Below are 17,367 nucleotides of genomic sequence, written 5' to 3'. Positions count from 1 at the left end.
TACAGCTGCAACATTATTTATTCTCATTTCATTATTTGTTTATTTATTCATCTTGGTCTTGAGTTCCAGTTGGTTAGTAAACCGGAACATTTTGTTTGACTGGGTTTAATGTAAAATCCTGTAATACGTTTACGCAATCAAATAGGCCGATTTTATTGAGGTAAGTAACATGCAGCTGACGTGTTAGTAATGTTTCAATGCTGTGTTGAGTCCACAGTAATGCAAGCTGTAGTCCGAAGGTAGAAAAGCGACAACAAGCACTAACGATATTCAACAATCTATTTCATCATATGTAGCTGTTAATACTATTAAACTGATTAATGTCCTTGGTGGAATTATCGGCGAATATAAACATCCCGACAGTTTCATCGATGACATAATACCACAATGACTATAAACAACTAGACAGTTAGGTATAATGGTATGTTTGGGTTAAATTAAACTTCAAACTTTAAGGTCACTCAACGTATACATACAGTTAAATTTTTTCACGGTTGAAATGAACTGTTCGATACTTGTGGTTTAGTGCATTAAGTCTAACAGCTATATGCAAAACCAAAATTTGAACTTTATTCAATTAACGTTTACAGCGCTTTCATTGTATGTAAGCTTTAACGCAATGTTTTATTGGCTTAGTTCGATAATTCATAGCCAAATATGCAGACTGCAATAAAGGTCCGGTTACCAATTCTCATTTGTTGTATTGCAGCTCCGGGCATTAGTTTGCCGGAGAGATTAACATTTGCCTCGGGATATTAATTTCTCGTGTTTAAAGACATTTCTCGTCGTTTTAGTCTTTCTGACACTAGAAAACTGTCAGTTCACTGAGCACTGAAATATTTTCTATCTGATTTTCCGCCCCTCCCGTCCCCCCCCCCCCGCCGCCCCGCCCCCCCCCCCCCCCCCCTCCCTCTCCGCCCGCCCCCGCCTGTATATCGACTGTATTTTGGCTTCTCGTAGTCCAACGAAGGCGTCGGTTCCTGTTATACTTGAAACTCGTGGTCTATCCATCGAATTATGCCTCCGCTGTGTCATGCGTCTTGTATGACGGCAGGACGAACTTTCATACGTTTGTTTTAAAAACAGATCATATCAGGCTGAGATAATAAATTGATGTTATTTCCCATTAAATGAAAGAAGTGGTTGAAGGATATTTTTTTCGAGCTTACTTTCATTAGACCTATTAAGCTGTGTATGGTAATCATCCATTATACTGTACATCTTATGATGATTACCAGAGATTTGTTCTTTAATCCTCGATCATGCGCACATTAATGTGAATAAATTTGGTAAAACCAAATTAGATTCATGGACGTTGCACTATTGACTCTTGCGATTATATAACATAAACGCCAGAAGTGGGTTAAAACCATCTTTAGAGAAACGACAAAACTTACAAAATCTTGCCTTCGGTGTGTCTTTCCGCAAATTAAGCTAGAGAAGGCAAAATGAGTGGACTGTACTTGCAAAACCAGATAAGCTTAATTGTTCAAGGGACAAATAAAATGGCATGAGAATTGTGATTGCTCAACTCGATTTAAAACGACGTACAGGGTGTCCGGCCCTATAGCCACCTAGGGTTATGGCCATAAGTCAAAAAGCAAGTAACAGGGTGTGCAAAAAAAGTGCGTGCCATCGAGTCATTGAGTCATTTTGGTTAGCCTAATTAACAGACTGGTCAGCTTTAATAGCCTCCCAGAGCCTAAATAGCAATGAGCCAAAGGTAGCTAAGGAAGCTTTTCGTTAGCCCTTTTATTAGAGCAAGTAGGGATTTTTGGCCCACAAGGCTCTCATAACTCGCTTCCTGGTTAGCTCAAATAAGACTCTGTTAAATCTAAATAGCACTCGAGGTAGACTAAATAACACACTCCTGTTAGTCTATCACACTCCTGTTAGACCAAAAAACACTCCGGTTAGTATACATGACACACTTCAATTGGTCTTGTAAGCTTAAGTTATCAAACGGCTAAGGACCCTAAGTTATCAAAGTTTCTGGTTAGCCTTTGTATTTGGGTTAGGGATCCAATTGTTTGCTGGTTCGCAGTTAATGTACATTTTGTGGTTTAAATTATTCTTTGGTTAAAAATTTTTCAAACCAGTTTAATTTTGATATTTCATTGTCACATATTCATTTTCATAATCTGAAACAAAGGGAAATAAAAGACAAACTGGTTTCAACAAAAATTAAACCAAAGAGAAATTTAAACCACAACATACACAATATTTGTAACTGTGGTTGTCTTTTTTCACCCATTTTGTTTTCGTTTACTGAACAAGAAACAGGTTTCCGCAATAGGCCGTTGAGAGTGAGTGATGGAGGACGTTCCGGTTCGGAATCCAAAAGAAGAAGCAGGTTTCCTCTCGCTGTTGACTTTCTCCTGGATAAGCAATGTTCTAAAACTAGGGAGCAAACAACCATTGGAAGACAAACACTTGTTTGCAGTCGAAACTTCATATCAAACAGAAAGATTGGTCGCTGACTTGGAAAGGGAATGGCTGGCAGAAGAGAGATCGTCTGAACAAAACCGAACAAAGCCTCGCTTGTGGAAGGCCATGATGAGAGTTATTACCTGCAGAGATTATATCACTGTGGCGTTCCTTAGGTTTTTCTATACGTTAACATTTAATGTTTTTCCTTTGCTCCTATGGTTCTTCTTGAGAAGCATTTCTATAGCTTCAGACATCAGTTACAAGAAAACACTGCCGTTTGTTATTGGTATTTCTTTGGTCGCCATTGCAAGATCTGTATTCACAGGCCATGGTGTATTCAAGACAGAAATGATTACAACCAGACTGAAAGTTGCCATGATTGGACTTGTGTATAAAAAGGCAAGTTATGCATCTTAGCATTTTTAAAAGCGTACAACAAACATGTTAATTCCAGCTTAGGATTTTGCCCTTTTACCCGACAGTTTCGTCTTTCCGAGCGGATGAAGAATGGCGTCTATTTGTGAAAGGAACTCTTTTAGACTATGGGAAACAGTGCTTTGTTGCTGTTACAGTATTCGCATTAGGGGTTGGTTCTGTGCACGTAGACATAAAAGCACTGTCATCCAAGCTTAACTAAATCACTTTGTTGGAATCGTCCTAAATACATGAGAAAACTATTTTTCCTTCGCTTCTTTTTCAGATTCTTAGTCTTAATAGATGTACTTTACAAGACACCATTTCAGAAAACACTATCAATCTTGTTTCCAACGATGCACAAGCTATCGAGCAGATGGGTTTTGCCGTTTATATCATTTCATTCGCTCTTCTGGACATCGTTCTCTCCATGGCTCTTGTGTGGTACTTAGTCACATGGCAAGCCTTGGTAGGAGCTTCTTTCTTCCTTCTTGTTGTTGCATATGGATCGTTTGCAGCTCATAAGGCTGGGAAGGTACGCCACCAATCAGCTGCAGTAACCGACAAACGATTGGAGATGATGAAAGAGATAATTACAGGAATCCGGGTGGTAAAAATGTATGCCTGGGAATGGAATTTCAGAGATCTGGTTGCACAATTAAGAAGGTTGGTATCAATGTTAAATTAAACAGGCATCCCGGGGAACAAACCGGTTTTCAATTCGCTTGAGTTTTTTTATTAACCGGGCGGTCTGGAGTAAGCCCGGTTCATAATTCACTCGGGGTTCCTCGAGGATTCGTTTTTGTCGGTGACTCACCCTGTACCCAGCTCTGCTAAACTGCTAAAAAAACGTAGGGTAGATTCGCGCGGCAAACAACGCCGCTGAAGGAGAGGTTACGCAGAGGTTAGTAGGGGGATAGACTAAGGAAGGAGAAGGGAGGGATCTGGCAATGCAACTTTCACAACTTGAATAAATAGTATTTGCGCTTGGCAGAATCAAGTGGTGGAATACGCGAGGGGAAGATGTCGGAAGGGTAAAAGACTGACACTGGTGGGGGGGGGGGGGGGCAGGTTTGAAGGTTGCGGAATGTTCACTAATATCTGTGACTGTAAAGAAGAAAAATGATAAACTTCAAATCCCAGGTAAAAGCCCTCTCCATTAGAGTGTTCCTCGATAGTCACCTGGCCCACCATGAGAACAAAGGGAGAGAGAGCGGACGGTAAAGGGTTGGTAGGCGTGAAGGCGATGGGTTGGTAGAATCAAAAGCCTAGAGAAAAGGAAGGTTGGGAGCAAGTAATGAATAGAAGTATATCCAAGTAAAAGAAATACTTTAATTCAAAAATGTATCTTAAACGAATACGATTTTCACAGAGCAAATGATATATACACGATATACTTTTTGTAGAAATCAAGCTCGCTCAAAATGGGATCGTAGTTCGCAAAACAAATTACACGTTGACATAAAAAAGGGCTAATACAAATTATTAATTAAATTCTCAACCTAGGATAAAGCATTTCTAGCTTTCTCATTGGTTCACTGGATCTTGGTTGCCAGCCATTATACCTACGTTTGACCTTATATGGAAAATGAGTGCGGCAAATGTCGATGGTGTTTTTTATGCAGTGAAAAAGATTAAGTAATACCATCAACAATGTTTGCCTTACCGTTTCGGAATGGCACCAAGTTTTTGAAAGAAATGTCAAAAGACGAACTGAAAGTTTATTTTGCGAGGAAGAAAGATGGTACTGAAGTAAAGAAATGATCCTAGCAGTGAAATTGCAATTAAAAAATTGCAAAGAAAGAAGCAAGAAATAATTCAGGTCTTCAACGGGGTTCGAAGCCGTGACCTCTGCGATGCTCTACCAACTGAGCTATTGAAGTCACACAGGGAGCAAGGTCAATCGTGAGTTCTTATTTTCCCGTGAAAGGATAGAATGTAGTGTAGTATATGAAATTATTCATATATGAACTGCAGATACCGTAGATGTAAAGTAAAGAAGTGATCCTCGCAGTGAAATTGCAAAGAAAGAAGCCTTAAAAAATTGGGGGCTTCAGCGAGATTTGAACCCGTGACCTCCGCGATACCGGTGTGATGCTCTACCAACTGAGCTATGAAGTCGCACATTGGGAGCAAGGTCAATTACAGGCGTTGGATACGCTGTGAATCATCTGACCTATTCTGAGCAAAAGACATGGAATTAAACTTTAATTGTTTTCAGTAAAAACGCAGTTTAACACTAATCGCTCGATTTTAAATTATAGTCAAGTTTCCTGTTTAACAGTTAGGCTACTCGTCCATGTCTTCATCAACAATAGTCAATGAACGAGGAACAATAGCCAGCGGAGTAAAGCCATTAGGAAACAAGAGCGGGTAGCATAAGTGTTCTAGTAGTAAATACAAATGATAAAAGTTTGTTCTACCACCGAAAAGCAAACGAAAGAGGAAATAACCAATCTAATCGCGACCCACCCGCGGGGGCCCTGGGGCGCAGGCCCCCCGGTCCGCCGCTCCGATTGTGAATCCAGAGAGCTGACAAATAAGACAACTGGGTCAGATATTCTTTTACAGAGATAGTTTCATCATTTTGAGCCCGTTTAATTTGAGTGGTAGAGATGGTTATTTGAGCGCTAGTCAAAGGTAACCCAGTTTCAAAATTTTTTTTTTTACAGAAAGGAAACCTCACTGATTCGCATCCGAGGATTTATCGTCTCCAGTATTTACGCCTTATTCTTCACCAGCACTGCCATGGCTGGATTTGTTTCAGTCACAACACTGCTTCTTACGCAACATCCACTAACGTCGTTCAAGGTCTTTACATTGATTTCTATCTTGGCTAACATAAGAATGGTGGTCACGATTTTTATAGCGGATGCCCTACGCTATCTTGCAGATGCACAAGCTGCATGTAATAGAATGCAACGCTTGATAGAAAAGAAAGCCATCTTAACACGCGAAATGGATCACAAAGACAAAACGTCTCCTTTAGAAGTTTATTTCAAAGGTAGAAGGTATAAACCACAATTTATAAGGATTGAAAGTTTTAGAAATGGAAGACCAGCCTTGGTTAGTGCTCGGAAACTTGAACAGACATCTCAGCACATTCAGCCACAGGTTTTTCTTGAGAACGTTTCATGTTCTTGGAGCCAAATGTCAGAACGTCCTGCATTACGGAATGCATCATTGAGTGCTACCAATGGACAACTTGTTGGTATAACAGGGCCAGTTGGAAGCGGCAAAACGTCTTTGCTAATGTGTATCTTAGGAGAACTTCCAATCTCCTCTGGGAAAATCTCTTGTATTGGAAAAATAGCTTACATCTCCCAAACGCCTTGGGTCTATTCAGGCACTGTGCGAGAGAACATAGTTTTTGGTAACCAGTTCGTTGAACAAAAATACGACAAGGTTATCGAGGTCTGTGACTTGCAGAAAGATATAGCACACTTTACAAAGCATGATCTAACGGAGATTGGACAACGTGGAGTAATCCTCAGTGGTGGTCAGCGTGCACGAGTGAGTCTGGCACGCGCAATCTACTCAGATGCGGACATCTACCTATTGGATGACCCACTCAGTGCAGTGGATGCCAAAGTCGGAAAACATTTGTTTGAGAGATGCATCAAAGAGTTCTTAGACGGGCGGATACGTATCCTGGTCACTCATCAGTTACAGTTTCTCAAACAAACAGACAACATTATCATGCTGCGGAATGGCTCCGTTGCTCGTCAAGGAACGTATAGTGGGATAGAAAAGGACAAGCAAGTGGCTTCCTATTTTCTATCTCAAGGAAAACAAGACCTCGATGGCGAGAATAACAATAACGAGATTTCTTCATTTTTGACTGAGAATACCTTCAAATCGATGAATGCTGCTAACGAAGATCGTGACAGGGTGGATCTGAAAGAAGAAGAAGAGGACAGAATGGTTGGAACTGTCAAGTGGTGGTTGTACTGGAAGTATTTTAGAGCTGCACTTCCAACAGTTTTAATAATCAGCCTAATTGTTTTCTTCGCTATTGTTCAGGGTAAGCGATAATTTTTAGTGCAATTATTCTCTACATTTCGAAGACACACATGAAGTCCACACGAAACGTACTAGTTAGTCTAGTAACATAGTTCTCTTATATTGTAGTTATTATGAGTTCATTTCGTTGTTGTCATGAGACTGATTAGTGAAATCATCTTTTAAAAAAGAAACGTAACTTAAATTGAAAGAAAGGTCACTTTAAAGCCGGGTGTGTATTTATTGCATCACGTTTAGAATATTAGATAAACTGAAAGGGCGAATAAAGAAGATAGCTAGAGATATAGTTTCAAGTTGAATTACTTAGAAAAAATTCTGAGTCCCTAAACACAATCGGAGCCAGGAACCTGTTGGATGCTCTACCTACTGCGCTGTGGGAGACTCGTAGTGAGTCATGTGGATCTGTCACGTCGGGCTACAAGATTCAATTTCGTAAGCAAATGAAACCACTTTCAAGCATTTTTATCGAGGTAAAACTCAGTCTTGAAAACACCCAACCCGCCCCTCATCCTTTCCTCCCAAGGACCCCCTCAGTAAAAATGCCCTACCTATTCGTGTGTTCTTTTAGTGCTTCAACTGTTCGTTTTTGCAATTCTAATTAATTCCCAACTTCGAAAAACGACACGAGTAGTTTCAACATAAAACCAAACCTAATTAAAGGCCTCGTAATCAAGATTCAATGGTACACGTTTGTTTCTTTTTGTAGTGTTGTGGATTGCGCCATATTGGTGGCTTTCACGAATGGCTGAGATGCCGTTTGAACAGCAGAAAAGCTTTACAACGCTTCTGGTGTACGGATCTATTGTTACGATATCCTTGCTTCTTACGATGATATCCTCCTTCTGTTTCTACCTCGCTAATTTGAAGGCTTCAGAAAACCTCCATGACCAGATGACGAAAACGATTATGAAAGCACCGGTCCTATTCTTTGACACTAACCCAGTTGGTCGCATCTTAAATCGTTTCTCCAAGGATATCGGGTCCATGGACGATCTGCTTCCAGGACAGTTTCTTTTTGCCACTCAACTGTGCCTGTTCTTTTTCAGTGCTACAATACTTTCAGCGGTAACAAATGTGTGGCTTTTTATCGCTTGTACTCCATTGACAGTACTGTTTATTTACCTCACTAAATATTATTTGAAATCCGCTCGGGAGATAAGAAGACTTGAGGCAATAACATGCAGTCCAGTGTATTCCCTTATTGCTGATACTGTGGCAGGATTGGAAGTAATTCGCTCTTCAGAGATGGAGGACGATTTCCTTCAGAAATTTTACAAGTAAGTGTACTTATACTACTAAGAATTTACCACCAAGGAAGCCCTTGGCTTGTACAACTTTAGAGAGACTTACGTAAAGCAAGGGCATATGGTACTTGTAACCCTTGTAAGGAAGGGTTTGTAAACGGAACTTCTTTTTAGGCAGGATTCTCTGTATCGAAATGATGGGTTTGCTTAGCCATAAATTTGTAACACCAACGTACCATGAAAAGGTCCATTTCAACCTGATAAAATATTTTTTTTTTTAGATATCAAGACAAGAACACAGCAGCCCTAATATTGTTGAAGGCCTCTACACGTTGGCTTGCCCTTCGAGGAGACCTCTTAAGTAACTTTCTTGTAACGTCTGTGTCCGCCGGAGCATTATTTGCAACACAAAGTCCAGGTATGTGTCGTCATCTGACAGACTGTGTATCGAAAAAATCGGTGAACTTTTTACACTGAGACCACTTACGTTCTGTTTGATTCTTTCTTTATTTTATTCCCGTTCAACTGGAAATTGGTGTTAAGTCTGTTTTTGTCAATTCAAGAAGAAACATGACTTTTATCTGTTTCTTGTTGTTTGTTTGTGTATTTTGTGCACAGTTTGTTTCGTCAATAGATTTACCGTAGTTTTATTTGTAACATACCTGCAACGATTCTAAAACGTATTCTTTATGTTATATACATTTTATTAGCAGTGTGTATTAAACTTAGAAATCATGATCAACTGGCATTGAATGGATTTGAGTTAAATACATTGGAGTATGTAAGTGGTCTTTCTTTTTTTGCCTCTGTCGACAATGATAATCTTTCTGGAGATGACACATTTTATCCCTGCCTGGAATTCGATGAACCAAAAGCAACAACATGCCTTGTCATACTACACCATAACTAATCACATGAAGAAAAACAGCTTGAATGTACGAAATATCGATAAAACTTATTCTCTAGTCTATTTTCTATCCTGTTTTCTCGTTATATGTAACCATAATAATTAGCCATAAATTTAAATTCTAATCGAAGCGTCATCCCAAAGGATTTTTCTCGTCAAATAATTTTTAAATTGAACAGAACATAGTTTTATTACATCTAGTTTACATGATACTAAAGAGAAATCGTTTGTTTTTGTTATAGCTTTGGCAGCTATGTCCCTCACCTTTGCGGCCGAGACATTGGAAGCCTCACAATATGGTATCCGTGTTGCTTCGGAAACAGAAAATCACATGACCTCAGTAGAAAGGGTGTTCACATACACCGAAATCGACCCAGAGCCTGGGTACAGCACCGAAACCCTTCCTCCAGAAGAGTGGCCTACAACGGGTACCTTGACACTACGTGACTTGTCATTAGCATATTTGAAAGGAGCACCGGCAACTTTAAACAAAATAAGCGTCTGTGTCGCTGATAAAGAAAAAGTTGGCGTGGCAGGTCGCACGGGAGCTGGGAAATCTTCTTTAGTGGCGGCTTTGTTTCGAATGCCAGAACCTGAAGGCGAGGTAGATTATAAAACAACTGTTAATGAATGTTAAGTGCCACATTCAAAAAGACTATCTACCTGATGTGCCTTACGGCCCACATTATTCATTAACCAAGAGCACAACATTAGACAGTTACTCACTCGAACACCCACATCGTTAATACCGGTCCCACACGCAAAATCAGTTGAGAAGCATAAAGAATCCTCAGGCCTTGTCGCTGCCATATATCCCAAAATGGCTGATATTCGTATCCAATTTCTGCAGGAACGTTTTAGTCAAGACAATATTTCCCACATTTTAATGGCAATCTGTTTCAACTGTGGAGGCTTCCTTTAAAAAAGTAAAGTCTGTTTATCAATATGATACATTGTTCTTTCATTATACAGGTTATCATAGATGGTGTGAACATCAAGGATCTAAATCTACAAGCGTCTCGCAGCTCCATGGCCGTAATAACTCAGGATCCTGTCCTTTTTAGCGGCACCCTCAGGAGGAACCTGGACCCTTTTTCTTTGTATCAAGATCTTGATCTGTGGCGTGCTTTGGAAGATGTTCAGTTAAAGTCCCTGGTACAACAATTACCTGATCAGCTGGAGTACAAGTTGAGAGAGTCTGGAAACAACTTCAGTGTTGGCGAGCGCCAATTGCTCTGTTTAGCGCGTGCGCTGTTACAAAGAAGCAAGATCATTATCCTGGATGAAGCAACTGCTAATGTAGATTTCAAGACCGACAGACTGATTCAAGAAGTTATACGCAACAGATTTAAAGATTCCACAGTAGTAACCATTGCTCATCGATTGAACACCATCATGGACTATGATAAAGTGTTGGTTATGGAGCAGGGGCGAGTGGTTGAGTTTGACAAACCTGAAGTTTTGCTTCAGAATAAGAATGGAGTCTTTGCTCGTCTTGTCCAGACTTCTAACATGACTGCCGCTGAAAAAGCTTTTCCATAAATAAGCACATGACTGAAAGAAGATTTTTTTTGAAGTAAATGATACAGAAAATTGAATGTATAATATGATTGATTTTTCCATGCCCAAACCTGACTTTTGAGAGGTTATGGGAAAGCTCCATAGGCCATTTTCTAGATACACAAAACCCTCACCTTCATAATGGGGGCAAGTGCACAACATGTGTAATGTGCACGAGAATAAAAAATCAAAGGATAGGATAGGATAGGCAAAGGATAAGCTAAGGGCACCTAGGAATTGACCTATTGCAACAGACTATCCTAAAGGTACTTACAGGAGGAGGCATAGTGGTGGATTGGAATATATAGATTTAAGCAAGCCTAAAAGCGGCGCTCCCCAGTTAATCATTTTGCATTTTAACTTTGAATTCTGACCATTGTACAATTTAACGGTTAAAAATTTTTAGTTTCTTTTTTTATAAATATTAATATTGTTCCAGGTTATTCTTTTTTACCATGTCCGAGGGGGGGGGGGGAGGGGACTCCCCAAAATTTACTACAGGGGGCGTGCCGCTGAGCCTGAGCCATTGTACCATTTTACGGCTAAGAATTGTTTATTCATTTTATTTATTTTTTTATAAATAAAAAATATTGTTTTTTATTCTTTTTACCGTGTCTGGGAGGGGGGGGGGGCGGTGGTACTCCCTAAAATTTACTACGGGGATGTCGCTGAGACTAAAAAGGCTGAATTTGCGACCCTGTTTCAGACAAACATTGCAAAATGGGTACCCTGTTCCAGACAATATCCACAATGGAAATATATGAAGTTAGAATAAAAACACAAGCATATATCACAAAAAGCTCAATTGACTTCGTCTGTGGCCTCGATATTAAGTGATGAAAGGAGCGGAGTTTCATAGCTTAACGTGTTTAATCAGGATTCTGGGAGAAAAATCAACCCTGTTCCAGAGTCAAAAGGGTGATTTGTATACCCTGTTTCTGTTTCAGAGTCAGAGAGCCAAAAAGCATACCCTGTTGAGCAGCACATACCCCCCCCCCCCCTTCCCGGGTACAGTGTACAGCAACACCAAATAATAGAACAAACCAAATCAATCAAAACATAATTCCACCGACAGCATTATCATCCAGAAGTCTGGATGGAAATTTATGCTGCAAAACGGGCAGTTATGTAACGTTAATGTAGAAAAAAGGAGGGGGGGGGGGGCTGCATGTCAGGGTGGATAGACATATCATGTGGTAAATTAGGCATTTTTGTTGTTGCTTTACCAGCTTTAAAAGAAAGAAAAAAACTTGTCTTAACTTTTAAAGTATAAAGGAAATAATAAACATCTACATTTAGAATAAGGTTGATTTTCATTCATTAATTTATTTATTTTCATTTTCACTATTTGCCTATATTTTAATTTTGAATGGAAATGGCAGAGGTTATAGCTGAAGGTTTACAGCATATTGCCCAAACCAAGCTAACTCCAACCAAACTGACGTGAAAGGCTAACCACAAGCAACTGAGAGTAAGAGCTAACCACAAGCAAACCAGATGAATAAAGCTAACTGCGAGCAAACAGAGGTGAACCTAACTACAAGCAAACCGGAGTGAAACTAACCTGAAGCAAAGAAGTGACATTCTGTCTTTCCACCGAACAGGGTGACCCCATCTCGAACCCCACCCCCCCCCCCCCAAAAAAAAGAAGAAAAAAGATTATAGCACCTTTTCCACTTTTACATGTCTTTTCGACTCCCCTTGCTCTTAAGGGGTTTCACTTCACTAACAGAAAAAAAATTCTTGGAAGCTAGAATATTGTTTGAGTCTCAATCTTAGTGTCGTTATTTGATTACACAGAAAAAAATGAATCATTTTTTATAAATATAAATATAGTTCCTTATTCTTTTTTACCGTGTCGGGGGGGGGGGGCGGGGGTAATCCCCAAAATTTTCTACGGGGGTGTCGCTGAGACTAAAAAGGCTGAATTTTCGACCCTGTTCCAGACAAACATTGCAAAATGGGTACTCTGTTCCAGACAATAAAAAAAATAAAAAAGAAGAAAAAATATGATAGCACCTTTTACACTTTTACATGTCTTTTTGACTCTCCTTCCTCTTAAGGGGGTTTCGCTTCGCTTACAGGAAAAAAAAAATTCTGGGAAGCTAGAATATTGTTTTTGAGTCTCAATCTTAGTGTCGTTCAAATCATAGAATCATGTTTGCTTGCTTGCCCATTCTTCATGGAGTTCACAAAGTACGCAAACGAGTCACAATTTGGTTGCTGCATGGTACCTTTAGAATATTTATAGAACACAATCTAGCTTTAGAAAATTAAAATTATAGCTGTAACTGTTCTTATTAACATTATTTAACTGTACACAGCATACAGTACATAAGAATGAAATTGGTACTGCATATTGCTCACAATCACGATTTAAACTTCTATACTTTAGAATTACAGTACCATCAGTTTCAGTATTACCATTCCAAATAAAAATTATTACATTGCTCTTTAACTCCACTATCTCCCTCAAGGTCAACCAAAGATATAATTAGACAACTACATGTTAGTCCTGTGTAGTTGAGGGCTCAAAATATTTGGACACAGGCCGTTTTCTGAAGTACACTGTAAATATGTTTACATTTAAAATATAATTTTTTTTCTTAGTGAAGAAATTTATTCTACATGACACGAGCGTGGGAAAGAGAAAAAATCTGAGTCCGCGACGGGAATCGAACCCATGGTCGCCCAGATACCGGTTGGGCGCTGTCGCAGTGATCTTGGCATCCCCCAATTTTAGGCACTCCCGTCCCAAGATCCCTAGTAAATTTGGCATCCCCTCAGGGGATGCCAAGATCACTAAAAGCAGACTGGGGCAAGTGAAGCAAACCACAATTCCATTCAAAAACCATTTTGCTTTATCAGAAAGCTTTGCCTTCATACATTTAATCGTTCTTAGCAAACAGTATTGACGACTTCGCAAATATTCGCAAAGCTACTGAAACAACCGTTTGATTCAAGTCCGCGTAATTATTCCTAAAACCTGTTAACACCGAACCACGCGTCGAAATCCCTTATACTAACACGCACATGGTGCTTATCGCTAAACCTTTAATATTTCAAACATAAAAAGCGCATTGTAAGAGCTTCCAATTTGCTCGGTGAATGAACATTTCAAATGCGAACATGATCAAGAAACTGACAAAGGACTGTCACGCAATACCGATATGAATGCGATCGCTTGGCGTGAAAACTGACCTCTCGAGTCTGTGAACTTATCTCTTTTGTTTGTATTGTTATCAGCAAACGGTTTTATTGCAGGTTAAGGTTAGTAAATACTGGGTTAACTTAATGACTTTTACCTTGTGATTTCGGTTTAGTCCATATAGGTAGTTTGTTTTCCTTAGTTCCATAGTTCCATATCTGCAAAGACGCTAATATTGTTTGCTAAGAACGATTAAATTTATGAACAAAGCTTTGTGATTGTAGCATATCAATAAATGCTTCCAAGTACAAGCTTCATTGCTAACACTTTCGCCATCCTGTTGCGTCCCCCCCCGGCACTGCCTCCTGCCCCTCCCCACCCTCCCCCCCCCCCCCCCCCCGCCCCCCCCCCCCTCCCCCCCACCTCCCCCCACAGGGCCCCCGTCTCCATCCCCCTCCCTTCTCCCCCGCCCCCTCCGCTTTCCCCCCGGCCCCCGCGCACCCGCCCCCCGTCTCCTCTGCTCTCCTCCCCCCCTCCCCTCCAGCGAGGGCTCTCCTTCCCCCCCTAGACCGCCCCCGCCGGGGGGCTTCCCACCCTCCCCTTACTCTCCCTCCTGTCCCCTGTCTTCCTCTGTCCTTCTCGTCTCTCCTCCCTCCCTTCTCCCCGGCCTCCGCTCCTCCGGGTCTCTTGTGCTGCACAATTCTCAGGGCTTCAGTCCTTTCGTTCCTCTCCGGCGGTTGGCTCCTCCCTCGCTTTTCTTCTCGGTGTTTCGCTGGACATCTCCATTTTTCACTGCGTCTCTCTCCTTCGCCACGCCGCCTTCCGTGTGCACGTGGACGACTCGACTACCGCCGACTCTTCAAAAACACACTTTTTCCTCACACAGAGAACGCTTGTAGGGTCTCTCGTCGCTGTGGTGTTCCTCGTCGCCAAATTAGCATATCATAGATAGCTTCCAAACAAGTACCCATCTGCTGAACAACACTTTATTCGCTAAGCATTCTGGGTACATATGGTGCAATAGCTTAACACAACTTCCGGTTATGTAACAGTAGTCTAAATATATTAAGTGATAAAGCAAAATGGTCTTTGAGTGGAATTTTGGTTTGCTTCACTTGCCCCAGTCTGCTGTATTCAACGCTGTTAGTGATCTTGGCATCCCCTGAGGGGATGCCAAATTCACTAGGGATCTTGGGACGGGGGTGCCTAAAATTGGGGGATGCCAGGATCACTGCGACAGCGCTCTAACCAACTGAGCTACGTGAGACTCGCTGTGAGCTGGGGCATTTTACTATAGGTTGATAAGTGACACGCATCCTGCACACTGCTAGGATCAGCAATGTCGAATTCATCAAGTTTGCAGTACATAATAATAAAGATGGTAGATTTTAAGCTCGGTGATAAATAGTGAAGAAATTATTTTACATGACACAAGCCTGGGACATGCAGCTCTCTTGATTTTATTTTACATGTTATTTACTAGTCTCTTAAAAATAGCATCATGACGACACCCAAACATCGAGTTGGATTTTTTTTAAGTCCTTGTCCACATTCTGTTTTTGTGTCAGTGGCTCTGCAAACTCTGCAACTCATGTTAACCCTGAAAAAAGTCAAATGCCACAGATTAAATTAAAATTAATTACCGGTAATTGTCATCAATGTCAATAATTTATAAAGCAAAACACTTAACTCAAGCTTATTTAACTAAAGGAAAACCACTGGATGCGAAAGGATCCATTAGATATTTAACAGAGATGTATCACACTGATAACTGCGAAGTTAACTAAATATTTTAATAAACTCAAAGCATCATTGCAAACCCTTACACCCCCTCTTAGTTAAAAGGTTTGGCCTTAAAACATTCCACCCACCTCCCCCTACTGAGCCCTATATATACATGTGCATGCATTGAAAAAATATTGCCACATCCTAAAAGCTTTTCTCCTAACAGTAATACTACATGAGGATTTTCAAAGATACACATTCAACACTACAATAATAATAGTCAATGTATTAAAGTTTGCCTACACAGCTGCATACAGTGTCTAAAATGGCATGACTTTACTCAAAAAAATTCCAGGTTAACCTTACTTGTGTGCATTTTCCAAGTTCCACAACAAGATTAGGAAGTTTCATGACATGTACAAATATATTATTTACTGTTGACATTCTGAATGAAACCAGCAAAACAGAACCAAAGGGTTGAGGGTTTCTCAAACCTCAAAATTGTTGAACTTATAAGTTAATCATTCAGGACTCAGATATGTCATCCGCATGAACACTCAATAGTGAACAGAACTACATGACAAGTCACTCTTTAATATATTTGAAAATGAAAGGGCTAAGCAATGAAGCCGGTGTTTATTTACTCTGATTAGAAATGAACAGAAATTTTACCTCAATCACGAATATCAATAAACTGCATGCACTGAATCGATCTTTTTCACTCGGAGTTAATGAAATTCCAGGTGCTTCGTGCAAACTGACAAGTCACTAATTTTAGTCTTGAAATTCCAGCAGCTGCTCTAGCCTTCCAGCACTGTAAAACAAAATAATCACATCACAAGCATTCAAAAATCGTAAGCAATATTCTTTCTGAATTCGTTCATCGAAGGCCTTATAATTATTTGTTGACATCAGTAATCAAATTCTCCTCTTTGAACAGTAAAACGGAATTTTAACGAATGGTATTTTTCAACATTAGTCATGACACAAGCAAATGCTTAGTTAAGTGGCGAAAGCAAGTAAAATTTGCCGTAAATACACAATGTATAAGCTTCCTTTGTTGACATCAGTAATCAAATTTTCCTATTTGAACAGTAAAACTGAATTTTAACGAATAGTATTTTTCAACATTAGCCATGTCACAATCAAATGCAAAATAACAAAGCAATCACATCACAAGCATTTAAAAATCGTAAGCTAAATTTTCTTCGAAATGTGTTGATCAATATTCTTTGTGAATTCGTTCCTCGAAGGCCTAATAATTATTTGTTGACATCAGCTGTCAAGTTCTCCTCTTTGAACAGTAAAACGGAATTTTAACGAATGGTATTTTTCAACATTTGTCATGTCACAAGCAAATGCTTAGTTAAGTGGCGAAAGCAAGTAAAATTTGCTGTAAATATAAGCTTACTTTGCGTATAAAGTAAGAAAATACGTACTGTAATGACGAAAACACTGAGGTTTTGTACTCACCTTCACCAGTACACTGCTCGTTTTGTATCCGTTCCCTTGTTCTCTGCTATTTCTTTGCCTGTGTTATCGGCCCTCTCTTCTGTCTTCAGCTTGCTCGCCTGTTCATTTTCCGGGTTCTCCTTCTCTCCACTCTTTCCCGTCGTAGATCGCTTCAACCCTATTTCTTCGAAGTTAAGTTTACCCTGCTCTCGTTTGTAGTCATCGGCATAACAACGAGCCAAAACAAATATGTTTGTCTCAAGTTCTAACTTTCAGAAAAGGATTCAAAAATACGTAGTCTGCGAAGTAGTTTTGAAAATCTCCTTGCCGAGACACTTCACACTGCAAAATTATTTCGCGCCAGTACTGCGCGAGTTGTCAAGACCTTCTAAGATCCCGGATGTTGCGCGACACGATATGTATGTATGTATGTATGTACGTACGGACGGACGCGCCCGCGAGGC

At 40.2% G+C, this 17,367-nt stretch overlaps 1 protein-coding gene and 1 long non-coding RNA gene across 2 annotated transcripts; one reads left to right on the top strand and one right to left on the bottom strand.

Moving 5' to 3' along the window:
* The first annotated feature begins 28 nt into the window (after positions 1-28).
* Positions 29-11,361, top strand: LOC144652499 (ATP-binding cassette sub-family C member 4-like). Its single transcript, XM_078512515.1, has 8 exons — positions 29-160; positions 2,278-2,829; positions 3,131-3,510; positions 5,517-6,868; positions 7,574-8,144; positions 8,393-8,529; positions 9,261-9,622; positions 9,991-11,361. The coding sequence occupies exons 2-8, from the start codon at positions 2,314-2,316 to the stop codon at positions 10,558-10,560; spliced, it is 3,888 nt and encodes a 1,295-aa protein (XP_078368641.1). The 5' UTR covers positions 29-160; positions 2,278-2,313; the 3' UTR covers positions 10,561-11,361.
* Positions 11,362-15,078: 3,717 nt separating this feature from the next.
* On the bottom strand, positions 15,079-16,962 carry LOC144652691 (uncharacterized). Its single transcript, XR_013570603.1, has 3 exons — positions 16,925-16,962; positions 16,124-16,265; positions 15,079-15,326 (listed from the first exon to the last, which is right to left on the bottom strand). It is a non-coding gene; the product is annotated as an uncharacterized LOC144652691 (long non-coding RNA).
* Positions 16,963-17,367: the final 405 nt, after the last annotated feature.

This window comes from Oculina patagonica, chromosome 4 (genome assembly GCF_052425735.1).
Source record: "Oculina patagonica isolate OP01 chromosome 4, crgOcupat, whole genome shotgun sequence".
In the NCBI taxonomy this organism is placed as follows: Eukaryota; Metazoa; Cnidaria; class Anthozoa; order Scleractinia; family Oculinidae; genus Oculina; species Oculina patagonica.
This window is presented reverse-complemented; position numbering and strand designations above follow the sequence as displayed.

Coding starts and splice junctions, on each gene's coding strand:
- LOC144652499 (XM_078512515.1), top strand. CDS start 2,314: ATGGAGGACGTTCCGGTTCGGAATCCAAAAGAAGAAGCAGGTTTCCTC. Junction 3,511..5,516: donor CTGGTTGCACAATTAAGAAG/GTTGGTATCAAT, acceptor TTTTTTTTACAG/AAAGGAAACCTCACTGATTC. Junction 8,530..9,260: donor ATTTGCAACACAAAGTCCAG/GTATGTGTCGTC, acceptor TTTTTGTTATAG/CTTTGGCAGCTATGTCCCTC.